General features: G+C 43.6%; 1 protein-coding gene across 4 annotated transcripts in view; it reads left to right on the plus strand.

Moving 5' to 3' along the window:
- The first annotated feature begins 6,265 nt into the window (after positions 1-6,265).
- LOC110149206 (ceruloplasmin) overlaps positions 6,266-13,931 on the plus strand; it is a 57,139-nt gene continuing 49,473 nt past the window's right edge. Inside the window, exon 1 of one of the 4 annotated variants that reach the window (XM_020911606.2) lies at positions 6,266-6,475. In XM_020911606.2, coding sequence (XP_020767265.2) covers positions 6,330-6,475 — 146 coding nt within the window. In that variant the 5' untranslated portion in view covers positions 6,266-6,329. The remainder of the gene's footprint in view (positions 6,476-13,931) is intronic. The other 3 variants (XM_020911599.2, XM_020911593.2, XM_020911611.2) reach the window with 3 other exon arrangements.

Below are 13,931 nucleotides of genomic sequence, written 5' to 3' on the forward strand. Positions count from 1 at the left end.
GGCAGGCTACAGTCCGTGGGGTCGCAAAGAGTCAGAAAAGACTCAGCAGCTAACACACACACAATTTTAGACTCAGTGATTTGTCTTGAGAGAAAAGGAGATTTGTGTCCAAGAGTTCAGCTGTATTTGGAACTGCTGCATAGATACGGGGTGTTATTCTGCTTAATTCTCTGCAGTCTATGGTCATGAGCCAGGTGCCGTTTTTTTCTATGGCAACATAGGCTTTGTGCAGTCTTATAGCCCTTACCCTCTCTAATCCTGTGACGGTACCCACATTCCATCCTGTCCCCCTGGTAGGCGATACTATTTTACAGTCACCACTCTCCTAGGGATGGATGACTCTACAGGGTCCCATTTAGTGTTATCCACCACTACACACTTGACAGTATGGATTCATAAGCAGAACTTGCTGGTGGTGATTGTAAAGTCCAGGTCTTGTAGGACATCCACACCCCAAAATATATCCAGGTATGGGTATCACGGATGTGAGAGCTGGACCATAAAGAAAGCTGAGCGCCGAAGAATCGATGCTTTTGAACTGTGGTGTTGGAGAGGACTCTTGAGAGTACCTTGGACTGCAAGGAGATCCAACCAGTCCATCCTAAGGGAAATCAGCCCTGAATATTCATTGGAAGGACTGATGTTGAAGCTGAAGCTCCAATACTTTGGCCATCTGATGCAAAGAAGTGACTCATTGGAAAAGACCCTGATGCTGGCAAAGACTGAAGGCAGGAGGAGAAGGGGATGATAGAGGATGAGATGGCTGAATAGCATCACCGACTCGATGGACATGAGTTTGAGCAAGCTCCAGGAGTTGGTGATGGACAGGTAAGCCTGGCGTGCTGCAGTCCATGGGGTCGCAAAGTGTTGGACATGACTGAGCAACTGAACTGGACTGAACTGAAGAGTGAAATATAAACCAGAAAGGGATGGGGAGGCAATCTTCCAATTTGTAAATACAAGCTCATATGCTTCATTCATACTGTTCGGCCTCCATATCCATCAATGGGTCATATATCCATCAATGTGCCTTGGAACTTGGATGGGTTCCCATAAATCTGGGTGCACTGGGCACAGATATCTCTAAATCCAGAGTGGTCTTTCTATTGGTGTGAGACTGATAAACAGTTCAGCATGGGGCCTCCACAGTTAATGTACCCGTGGCCCTATGGCCCACACCAAGGCCTTTACCCCAACCCTGATCCCCAGAACCGGGAGTATCAACCCCTATTCTTCATCTTCCCAAAGTGACAGAGTGCAGGCTTGTGCCTCTTCCTCTTGCTGTCAGTAGATTAAACTGTTTTTCTTTGGATAATACTTTCCATAAGGTTAAAAGGACCCAATTAGGTTGCTTATATTCTCTTCAGGGGTCCTGATTAATACAAGGTCTTGCCATAACTGTTTGTGGGAAATTCTAGTCGAGCTCCCTTAATTGCCTTTTTTTTTTTTTTCCTCTTTGGCTTTATCTACCTGTTTATTTGGGCTTCCCTGGTGGCTCAATTGGTAAAGAATCCACCTGCAATGCAGGAGATGGGGATTCAATCCCTGGGTTAAGAAGATCCCCTGGCAGAGGGCATGCAACCCACTGCAGTATTCTCGCCTGGAGAATCCCATGGACAGAGGAGCCTGGTGGGCTGAGGTCCATGGCGTCACAGAGTTGGACATGACTGAAGCAACTCTGCACAGCACCTGTTTATTTCCCTTGTGCCAGATCTTATGCAGGATACCATCCTTCATACCTGCTACAAATAACTCCTCAACAGGTCTTTGAGCATAGAGAGCATGTTTCATTCCTGATTCCCTCACTGTTTCTTGTAAATCTTGCAAAGATGCCAGCCTAGGGATGGGGACAGCATGCCTCACTCGTTTGGCTAAGCCGGACAAATACTTGCATGTACCAGTTCAGTCAAGTTAGCTAGGCCACCTTGGCCACACACAAGCATTGCCAGAGGCCAGGATGCTCTGTAACTGCGGTAATCTTAAACATCTTAGACATTTCTGACCCATTTAACATGATGCCATCTCCCCAGGTATCCCGTGAATGGAGCCCCAGGCTGCCACGCCTTCTCTACTATTTTGGTTAAACCTGACAGTTAATTCTGTGAACTCAGGAGAGGAATATTCTGGTGCTGCTGTTTCAGAGTTTGTGAGGGTCTCCTCTCAGTTATCTCCTGGTTCCCTAGGGGCCTGTGTTTCAGCTTGCATCAGAGGCCGTGATTCTTCTTCCTCCTCTATAATTATGTCCTCATCTTCTGACAAGTCTTTTATCCCAAAGATCACACCTCTGGGTCCCAGTTCTGCTGTGGAATAACAGGCCTCACCTCTGAGCCGACTGCCCCGCATTTTAGCCATCCTCCTGCCGTCACTTCAGGACTCTCTTCCTGGTGCATTTTCTTTGATACGAAGTCAGAAGCAGCAGAATGTGGGTTTCCCTGGTGGCTCAGTGGTGAAGGATCTGCCAGGAGACACGGGTTTGATCCCTGGTCTGGGAAGATCCCTTATGCCACGGGGCAGCTTAGCCAGGTGCCACAACTACCGAGCCTGTGGCCCAGAGCCTGGGAGCTGCAGCCACTGGGTGTGGCCCAGAGCCCGGGAGCCACAGCTATTGAGCCCACGCGCCGAGGACCTCCCCACCCCGCCCTCCTCTTTTTCTCCCTCTCTCCAAATCTGCCCATCCTCCCGGGCCTCAGGCCCCACTCCTTTAGGAAACTTGGCCTGCACCCATGACCCCATGGGGATCATTCTCCCACTTGACTTGCCAAGCCTTGATGGGGCCTCACGAACCGTGGGACACCCGCGTGTCCCTGCCCAGCTCAGGATTCTGACTGTATTGAAGTGTGTGGGGCAGCTCCCTTAGGGAAAGAGAGGGGACAGAGATGAGAGGGTGCTGCCAGCTGCCATGTGAGACAGGGAGCCAGCTGGCTGGGAGGCCTGGGGCCCAGCCCCCTCCGCCATGCGACCTTGGAGGAGTCGTCCCCCTCGGCCTCAGTCTGTCTGTGAAGGGAGGGCAGAGCTGGCTCATCACAGCTTTGAATGTCTCTCTGTGTGTAGGGAGCAGACAGAGGTGCTGGGAGGGGCAGAGGTCACAGAGAAGGACTTGCTTCGGGGACCAGCATCACCGGGGCAGCCTCCAACAGCCTCAGGCCGCTCAGCACCCCAGAGGGTGTGCAGCTCTCCCTGGGGACCGGCGGGGCCTGATGTCTGCCTTCTTCCTATCTCACAGCACGGACCCCTCCTCCTCCGCAATCCCAGTCTCCTTCCACAGCCGTGTTCTCAAGCTGCTGCCGCCCCGCACTTGCGCATCTGCACCCTCCGTGGCTTGGGGGCCTGGCTCCCCGCCGGCCCTGGAGCCTGCACCCCACACCTAGAGCGTGGCGCCTGTTTGCCACAACCAGAGAAAGTCCGCATGCGGCGACAGAGACGCAGCAAGCCGAAAATAAATAAATCAGTAAAATTATCTTTTTTATAAAGCAGTGGCAGAACATGCCCTCCAGTCATTCCCCCCTAACACCAAAATCTCCTTGGTCTTCTTTAGTTTCCTGCTGAACTAATTCCTTTTCTGTGCTAATCCTCATGGGCTATAACAAAGGCCATGCAATAGCTAAAACAGTTTGCTCACTTTCTTTTTTTACCCACTTTCCCGTTCCCACCGCTTGGTTCATATATCTCGGAAGCCCTTTGACACTTTCCAGGTGTCCTGAACTCACACAGTAGCCCATAAATGTAGCGAGGTCACCCCACGCAGAAGAGAGGCCAGCTCTGGTTTCCCACAGCACACCCGGCTTCCCCCCGGCATGGCCCATTCCTGTCTCATTTTCAGCCTCCTGGCCGGCTCACCAATTGTTGGGGCATGGAGGGGACAAACAGGGCCCATGAGCTGAGAAGGTATCCTGACACCAGAAAATGAGGCAGGCAGCTCCACATAATCACCGGATTCGTTTATTGTCGGGTAACTTACTCAGAGGGTAGGATGGAGATCCAGAAGAATTCACAGCCACTTTCTGCACCACACAGGGACTATTGGGACAATTTTACAGTTTACCTAGGGCATCAGGGTAAGTGCTTGGGGACAGAAGGCACAGTTCTAAGTCAAGATTTATGAACGTGTAACTAGCCCCATGGACGTTGGGAATACATCATGGAGGTCTTCATCACTGTTGGAAGCTAATAGAGCATAGATGCCACCTGGACCTAATGGTCATTAAACAACACCTACTAACTACAAAGCCTGTGATGACAGATACGTGATTTCCCACACAGTACAGTCCTGAATAGGGTCGGTGGAAAGATAACAGGAACTGTACAGTTCCCAAACGGCATCATTTACACCATCAGCATACACTGGCGCATACAGGGGCTTCGTGCCAATTAAAAAGCACCCTCTCTAGGAGAATGAACCGCTAAAAGAAGTTCCCCCTGTGTGGACCATTTGGAAAAAAGGACCATTTCTGGGCACCAAGTTTTAAAAAGAACAGCATCTTGCAAGACACAGGGTTTGGCCAGTGGAGTCCGGCAAGATGCTAGCCCCATTCAGGGCCCCTCAGCGGGCATGAAGGCACAACTGTTTAAGGTGGCTCTAGAAGGAGGTCTTGGGACGTTCTGGGCACAGTGACTCGATTTTCTGTATCAAGACAATTAGTTAAGATTATTGCTAGGAACATTATTGCTAGGTGAAAGGAACATCTCCACTCCGTGACCTAACATGGGTCATTTTAAGTAATATGAACAACAGCCCTCTGAGACTGACTTAAAGATGAGGAAAATGAGGCTGGGGTCAAGTATGTATCTTGCCTGGGGTCACATTGTGTCATCAGATTTTTATCTTCATACTGCTATTTTCCTCGGCATTTATTAGCCTCATTCATTGCTGCTAATGTGTACTAGATATTTCACCCTTCATTTGTATATCGTTGGTCTCTCCCCAGTAGGATGTAAGTTGACAAGCATAGGGAATCGTGTCTGTTTTATTCCCTGCTATATCCCCACGGTGCTCAGAACAGTGTCTGGCACACAGGGGGCTCATTCAGCAATACTTGTTAAAGGAATGAATTGTTCAAACATTGGGGTGCTTTCTCCTGTACCAGCTGTTTCTACAAACCCCGTTCGGTAACTACTAATGTAATGCATTGAAGTATTCCAGAGAAAAAGCTCACATCCACATAAAATGTGCACTGTCTTCAGGATTTTCTTCACCTAAAACATAAAAAGCCTTTTATGCCAAAATTCATGTCCACGTCAAAGAGAGAAATTCCAGGTTAATAAGCTAGGTCTTGGGCTTCCCTGCTGGCTCAGTAGGAGAGAAGGCACCTACTGATGCAGGAGGCGTGGGCTCCATCTCTGGCCTGGGAAGACCCCACAAACTGTGTGGCAACCAGGGCCGTGCGCCACAACCGCTGAACCTGAGTTCTAGGGCCTGGGAGCCGCGGCTGCTGAAGCCCCCCCACCCCAAAGCCTCTGCCCCCCAAGGAGAAAAGCCGCTGCAGTGAGAAGCCCATGCACCACAACCAGAGCATCCCCTGCTCACTGCAGCGAGAGAAAAGCCCATGCAGCTATCAAGAACCAGCACAGCTAAAAATATACAAATAAACAAAATAAACTAGGGCTCTTGTCTACTTACCAAGGCCAACTTTTGCCTTTAAAGACAGGTTTATCTGTTTCTGCTTCCTTCAATAACTAAAACAGTGTCTTCAACTCCCATTATCCTCTGCTAATTATTTTTATATAGTGATACACAATAATCTGATTAACTCCCTATGCAGATGTGTTTGTAGCTTACAAAATAAGTAAAATGTTCAAAACACATTCTTATTTGGGGGTACTTAAATTTGGCATGCTAAATATCATGTTTTGTAGTTTGAATATGTAACTAGGTTATGGTTGGGCTTTTCCAAAGTAAAGAGCTACTTATTTTGATTCATTTGGCAAAATTTTCACCCCGATTTATTAAAAGTTCACTGTGTGCAGGGCATTGTACTGTAGCATATTGTTGGAAGAACAAAGGGAACATTTAGACATGATCTCTGCCTTCCTGGAATTTACACAATGAATGGTAGAATCACAGACTTATGCACACTCCAGTGCCTCCAACAATAACTGTTGACTTTTTATTTGTAATCAGAGAATCCAGGCAGTGGAAAACTAGGTTTTTCCTGGGTTTACGAGAACTGAACCAAAGTGGAAAATGTTATTTGCTTTAACGAAATAATTTCGTCTTATGCAACATAACATTCTGTCAATCAAGCAAATAAAGAAAGAAAGCCTTATTTATAAAGTTGCCTGCTTCTGATTTCATTCCATTGCTTCTTGGACTCCAAGAGGGAAAAAAAGAAATGAAGATTTTCTTGCTCTGTATTTTTCTAATTTTATGTGGTACCTCAGCCTGGGCGAAAGATAAGCATTATTACATTGGAATTATTGAAACAGCTTGGAACTATGCCTCTGACCATGGGGGAAAGAAACTTATTTCGGTTGACACGTAAGTCATTGCTTTTTCTTGTTTGTAGACCAAATCTAAATTATCAATTAAAAAATAAAGACAATACAATGAAATATTTCTTTATTTTGCTATATACAAAAACTGAAAAATATGGACTTAAAACTCTGGACACTGATAAATCTCTAATTCCTGGGATTTTGTTTGTTTTTTGGGATGCTGCCTTATTCCTTCCCACTTGGTCCTGAGGAGCTGTGTGGTTTTCTTTTTACCCCTTCTGGTTGTTACATCTCCCATCAGGGTTCAGTCTCTTTGTCTGTCTACGCAGAAGTTCTTTCATCCAAAGAATGACTGCATAAAATTTTTTGTGTACTATTCCATTTCTGATTACTACCAGTAAAAATTAAAGGCTTTTTTAATCCTCAAAAAAAACCATTTATTTTATATATCAAATACAATCTTACCTAATACTTGTTGGATGACTCTGGACAGATAATTACATTCATCTTTCTCAGACTCAGCATCCTAATCTGTTGACAAAGACAATAGGAATACTTCGTAGGGCTGTTTAAAGAGTGGGCGCGTGGAAAGCTCTTCTTACAGTGCTCGGCACATCATTCATGTGCAAAAATACTGTGTAGCTTAAAGGTCTTCTTTAAGGTTTTCTTTCTTAAAGGTTTTCTTTGTTTCAGTTGAAAAGTCCCTCATTTCAAGCATGTTCATCACACAAAAAAACCAGTTCTCCTTGAAGATTTTTGTAATGGAAGATTATCTATATGAAGGTCATCACTTTTAATAATGTTAATTAGACATTTAAAACCAAATTAAAATTTGTTACTCAAACCCATATTCACTACATTTAAAGATGTATTTTAATGGTGAAAGTGTATTTTAATGGTGATAAATGTATTTTAATACTGATACTTAAAAATGCATGTTAATGGTGACAAATGAGCCCAATGACCATTTGCTGCTAACACTGTATCTTTAAAAAATAGTTTAAAAAGTATACCAAATTTCATAATGTTGACTCTGTTGATGGGTATACATTATTCTCATTAATTTTATGTATGTTTAAAGTTTTTCAAAATAAAAAAACAAATGCATAGATGATAATACCTAATTGTTAAGTTATTAATTTAGTAATAATCAGTGAGGAACTAAAAATAACTGTTTGCAAATAAAACTAGTATATTTTGCAATTATATTTTTAAAATATCCATTTATTTGACTTTGCTGGGTCTTAGTTGCAGCATGTGGGATCTAGTTCCCCATCCAAGGATCGAACCTGGGACCCTGCATTGGGATCACAGAGTCTTAGCCACTGGACCAGCAGGGAGGTCCCTGCAGTTGTTTTTTAAGCTTGGTTTTGAGCTAATGTTCTCTTCTTTTGGAGATGACATATTCTTAGGCTTTACAAGAACCATTATTTTGTATGACTTCAGCATTTTCCCTAACTAAACAATTATACACATTTTTTAATAGGGAATCTAGACACATTTTTAGAAAAGGTCAGATACATTAGGGAAAAGAAAATACTGCCATACAGTCCTACTCCATGCCCTCACCCGTCTTGCTGCCGTTATTCATGGTCAAAAACGCAATCAGTTTTTTTTTTTTTTATTAGTTGGAGGCTAATTACTTTACAATATTGTAGTGGGTTTTGTCATACATTGACATGAATCAGCCATGGATTTACATGTATTCCCCATCCCGATCCCCCCTCCCACCTCCCTCTCGCCCGATCCCTCTGGGTCTTCCCAGTGCACCAGATCCGAGCACTTGTCTCATGCATCCAACCTGGGCTGGTGATCTGTTTCACATCAGCCAAGTGCTAGACATTGCCCTGACCATACTTTAACAAAGTCTCTGATTCTAGACACTTAGAAGAGAGAAGGACTGTGGTAAGAACTGTTTTGCAGGGAGGGAAGAGAACTTCTTTTAGAATAGCCTAGCATCCTGTGCGTGCTGGGGAGGCTATACCACAGTGGTTCCAGCGCCTCCTTTCCCTTCACCGACAGCCTACAGCTGTGCAAGCTCTAGATGGCACTGCTCACTCTGTGATGGTCTTTAATAAGCGGAACAGCAAATACCGACTAGACCTTCACAATTTTGCCAATACCATGCTAACGTCTTTGTATAGATAAGTTTAGCTGGCTACTTTCTGCTGCTTCTTTGCATCAGATTTGCAGAATGTCCAGCTGCTAACACATTCAGCCTTCTGTAACAAAATACCCTAGACAGGATAGCTTAGCAACAGCAGAAATCCCTTTCTCACAGCTCAAGAGGCTGGGAAATTCAAGGTGCCAACATGGTCGTGTTCTAGTAAGATCTCTCTTCCGGGTTCATAGCCTTTTCACTGTGTCCTCACCTGGTGGAAGGGACTAGGAATGTCTTCGGAGCCTCTTCTACAGAACTGCCTTATAAGAAGGTACTCACTCCATTCTTGAGAGCCCCACCCTCATGACCTAAGCATCTCCCAAAGACCTCATCTCCTAATACCATCACATTAGGGATTAGGATTTCAACATATAGTGGGGGAGGGGTGGGTAGGACAGAAATATGCCAAAGGACGATGTGATATAACCAGATACAATTATTGACACTCATCGTGTGAAGGCTAAAAAGGGATGCAGATAAATGGGCTGAGAAACAGGTTGAAAGTGGTCAAGATGGTTGTTAGGCAGAGGATTAGGTTTAAGCTGCTGTTGACCTTGAAGATCTGGAACAAGGAAGAGGAAACTATGTATGGAGATGGCAGAAACTCCATCTGCTAAATTCACTGGTGATCACTAGTACCTAGAATTTGGAAACACTAAAATATTTTTTAATAAATGAAAACAAATGAATAAAAGGTGTGTAGGAAGCTAGACAAAATTATAGGCTGTGTTGTCAAAATTTCCCCTTGCTTCTAGTGTGGAGAGATTTACACCGTAGAATAAATGAGAAGATAGAATGATATAAGAAAAGTCAGTTTATGGAGTTATACATCAGTTAGTGGAACAGGAAACATTGGCAGATAGAAAGGAGAAAATGTGTGGATTCTTTTAACTAGGAAAATAAGAGTTCACTTCTTTTTATTCTATCAGAAGTATTTATTTCTAGTGGGGTAAGTTCAGTTTGGTCACTCAGTCGTGTCGGACTCTTTGCAACCCCATGGACTGCAGCATGCCAGGCCTCCCTGTCCATCCCCAACTCCTGGAGTTTATTCAAACTCATCTCCATCAAGTCCGTGATGCCATCCAACCATCTCATCCTCTGTCGTCCCCTTCTCCTCCTGCCTTCAATCTTTCCTAGCATCAGGGTCTTTTCAAATGAGTCAGCTCTTCGCATCAGGTGGCCAAAGTATTGAAGTTTCAGCTTCAGCATCAGTCCTTCCAATGCATATTCAGGACTAATTTCCTTTAGGATAGACTGGTTGGATCTCCTTGCAGTCCAAGGGACTCTCAAGAATTTTCTCCAACAGCACAGTTCAAAAGCATTAATTTCTTTGGCACTCAGCTTTCTTTACAGTCCAACTCTCACATCCATACACAACTACTGGAAAAACCATAGTTTTGACTAGATGCACCTTTGTTGGCAAAGTAATGTCTCTGCTTTTTAATATATTGTCTAGGTTGGTCATAGCTTTTCTATGGGGTAATGTAGAAAGTAATTTCCTTATATTTATCAGTGCCTTATCTGTCAGTTTAACACTCCAATAAACTGTTAAAGATCTGTGAAATATATTTTCTGCTCCTAAGTTGAAGTGAAAGTTAAAGTGTTAATCGCTTTAGTAGTGCCCGACTCTTCGTGACCCCATGGACTATTATAGCCCGCCAGCCTCCTCTGTTTAGGAATAAGTTAATTGTGTTTAAGGGCTTCCCTGGTGGCTAAGACAGTAATGAATCCACCTGCAATGAGGGAGACCTGGGTTCGATTTCTGGGTTGGGGAGATTCCCTGGAAGAAGGCATGGCAACCCACTCCAATATTCTTGCCTGGAGAATCCCCATGGACAGGGGAGCGTGGCGGGCTATGGTCCATGGGGTCACAAAGAGCCAGACACAACTGGGTGACAAAGCACGAGAATAAAAAGGGCTTACCTGGTGGCTCAGTGGGTAAGCAATCTGCTTGCAATGCAGGAGACCGACTGCAGTGCAGGAGACCCAGGTTCGATTCCTGGGTCAGAGGATCCCCCGGAGAAGGAAATGGCAACACACTCCAGTGTGCTTGCCCGGGACATCTCATGGACAGAGGAGCCTGGCGGGCTACAGTCCATGGGGTCCAAGAGCGAGACACAGCTCAGCAACTAAACTACCACCACCACCAAGAATAGAAGACACACATGTAAGAACAATCAGCAAGGCAGTACTGTGATCTGGGTCCTGGTAGACACCAATTAAATGTGTGCTGATTTTGTTGGCTACATAGTAGCAATAAGTAAAAACTAACAAGCAATAAGTAATAAGTCCAGTTTTCTTCAAGATACTTCCTTCTCCTGGTGACCCATAGGAAGCTAGAAGGAAGTGAAAAATTCCTTAAACAGAACTATCATAAAACCCTTTTACACTAACTTCAAAGGCTCTTACTCTCGCTGATTTTAAATACAGTTCTTGCAAACAGTGTCAAACGCAGTTTTCCAGCCCATTGTAGGTTTCAGAAATAAATTAGAAATACGACAGTGAATGTGTCATCATAAGCAGACTCGATGAACAAGAGAAAAATGAAAGCCCAAATTTTGACCAAATAGAGAACACACTAACAACATTGCACTCTATGATATAATCATAGGTATTATAATACTGGGTGATTAGGGTCCCATAACCATTCAGTAAATGTTTATATTTACTATTATTATCATAACAGAAGTTGAATTTTTCCCAGTACATGCTGTTTAAAAAAACAAGGATGCAGACAAAACATTTTTAAAGAAAAAAACTTGCACAAAGGCATTCATTTTACCCCTTTCAAAATGGTCTTAAATTTTTAAATGATTCTTAAAGAGGTAAAATTATGACCTAAAGTTATCTGGAAGTCACTTATGGTGACTTATACTCCGAGGCTGCCAAATAAAAAGTAGTAAGCAAAATCTGGCGTGGTATAAACATTTCACATAAGACAGCCCATGAGCAGAAGCTAATGAAGTAATTACACCATTTCACCCTTTTCAAGCTCTACAATTTATTATCACAGTTGCTCTTCACCAAGAACATATCCAAAAGAGGGCTAACACCTTGAATTTTCATGATTTCATAAAATCACCTCGAAATTTCCTAACACCACAGAATTTTCATGCCATGCTACTGAAGCCAGGCTAGTTAGAACCTAACGCTTACTCAAGTATGTGCTATATAAATGCAGGTTGAGTCTTTGCCTACCAGTTACTTTGCCTACCAGATTTTTCTTTGTGATTCCTGTGTGTAGTAGGCAGAGTTTTTTTAATTGCCCCCAAAGACATCCTAACCTAAAATTCCAGAACCAGTGAATATGATGATATATCACTCCCATGGTTTACGTTATATTCAATGATACAGTTGACTTTAAACTAGGGACATGATCTGGGTGGGCCTAGTCTAAAGCAGAGAATTCTCTAGTGGAAGAGGAGGAAGTCAGAGAGAGTCAAAGAGGTTTGAGGGGGATTCAGCAAACTGTTGCTGACTTGGAGATGAAAGAAGTCACTTTGGAAGGAACACAGGTGGCCTTAAAGAACTGGGAGAAGTCTTCAGCTGTGAGCTAGCAAATAAGCAGGAATTTCAGTCCTACAACCACCAGGAACTGAATTCTGCCAATAACCTGAGTGAGCTTGGCAGCGGACTTCTCCACAGAGCCTCCAGACAAGTACTCGGCCGAGCCAACTCCTTGATGTCAGCTGCGATAACGTGAGCAGAGAATTCAGTCATGCCATGCCAGACTGCTGACCCACGGAACCGTGAAATTAATAAATAGGTGCTGCTTTAAGCTGCTTTGTGACCATTTGCTATGCAGCAATAGAAAGCTAATATACTATGTCTCAATTAATGAAGCCAAGAATCCAGAGACTTTTCACATATATTACCCACACTTTAGTAACCATGTCTAAGCATAAACCAAGACCTCCTTGAGTGCATTCTGAATTTATGGGAGGGAGTAGCATTATTATTGTTTCACTAAGCAGTATAAAAATTGCTTTAATTACCCTACCATTAAAAATTCACTTCTGGGTCTGAACCCACCAGGAATTAGAGGAATTGCTATGGGATTATAGGGCTTCCCTGGTGCCTCCGCTGGTAAAGAATTTGCCTGCAATGCAGGAGACCCAAGTTCAGTCCCCTGGAGAAGGAAATGGCTACCCATTCCAGTATTCTTTTCCTGGGAAATCCCGTGGTCAGAGGAGCCTGGAGGGCTATATAGTCCACGGGGTCACAGAGTCAGACATGAATGAGCGATTAACACTTTCACTTTCACTATAGAATTATAAGAACTGAGGAAACTAAAAAAGAAGGATGTGATTACTGAGAGAAGAACATATCTGTTGAAATGAAGTAAAACAGCTTATCACAGTTGCCAACAGAAAGAACAACAATTAATGTGAATCATTTGCTCGGGTCAAAGAACAACCATAATTGATCCCTTTGACTGGATATCTGACTGGCAAACTTCCTGCAAGCTTCCAGTAACTGACCCTTTGTCCCCAAAGGTGTGCTCTTGATGTTAAATAGACATTCCCTAATACCCTTTGATGTGTCTTTGGAGACAGAGCATAAACAAACAGACCTCCCCCAAGTTATCGCATTATTTGAAATATTTACCAATTTGCTTAAGACTTAATTTTGTTTCAGAAAAAAAGACAAGATGGGAAACACATTTTGCACATTGCTATGTGTATACAAGAAATCGAAATGTTTAAGTTCCTGAATAGATTATAAATTCAGATTAGTTATTTTTAAAGTGTTTTTCATCACCCCCCCACCTCCAAAAAAAATCTTTGTATTCACAAAACTAATCCCAAAGCTTAGGCAATACTCCTCCTATTTCAGGAAATAATGAATACAGGAGAATTTCAGTTCAATGAAAGCATTTTGACAAAGTCCACTGCAGTTTATTGAAGTGAAATGTGACATATTCCTTAATGCTTCAGAGGCACATTTAGGAAATATAAACACACATTGTATCTAAAGGAAGCCTCAAGAATTTGAGGGCTATTTTCAAACTCAGGCTTTATTTAAAATGTGGATCAGGCTTCCCTGGTGGCTCAGTGGTAAAGAATCCACCTGTCAATGCTGGAGATGCAGGTTCAATGCCTGGGTCGGGAAGAACCCCTGAAGAAGGAAATGCAACCCATCCAGTATTCTTGCCTGGAGAATCCCACGGACAGAGGAGCCTGGCAGGCTACAGCCTGTGGGATCGCAGAGTCTGACACGACACAGTAAATAAAACAGCAAGATGTGGATCAACAGGGCATGTGGACCACAGATTAGAACCTGTGTTTAAATATCATTGAAGGTGAATCTCTTAGATTCACAGACTCTGGTGGAAGTT

The sequence above is a fragment of the Odocoileus virginianus genome, chromosome 4 (assembly GCF_023699985.2).
Source record: "Odocoileus virginianus isolate 20LAN1187 ecotype Illinois chromosome 4, Ovbor_1.2, whole genome shotgun sequence".
In the NCBI taxonomy this organism is placed as follows: Eukaryota; Metazoa; Chordata; class Mammalia; order Artiodactyla; family Cervidae; genus Odocoileus; species Odocoileus virginianus.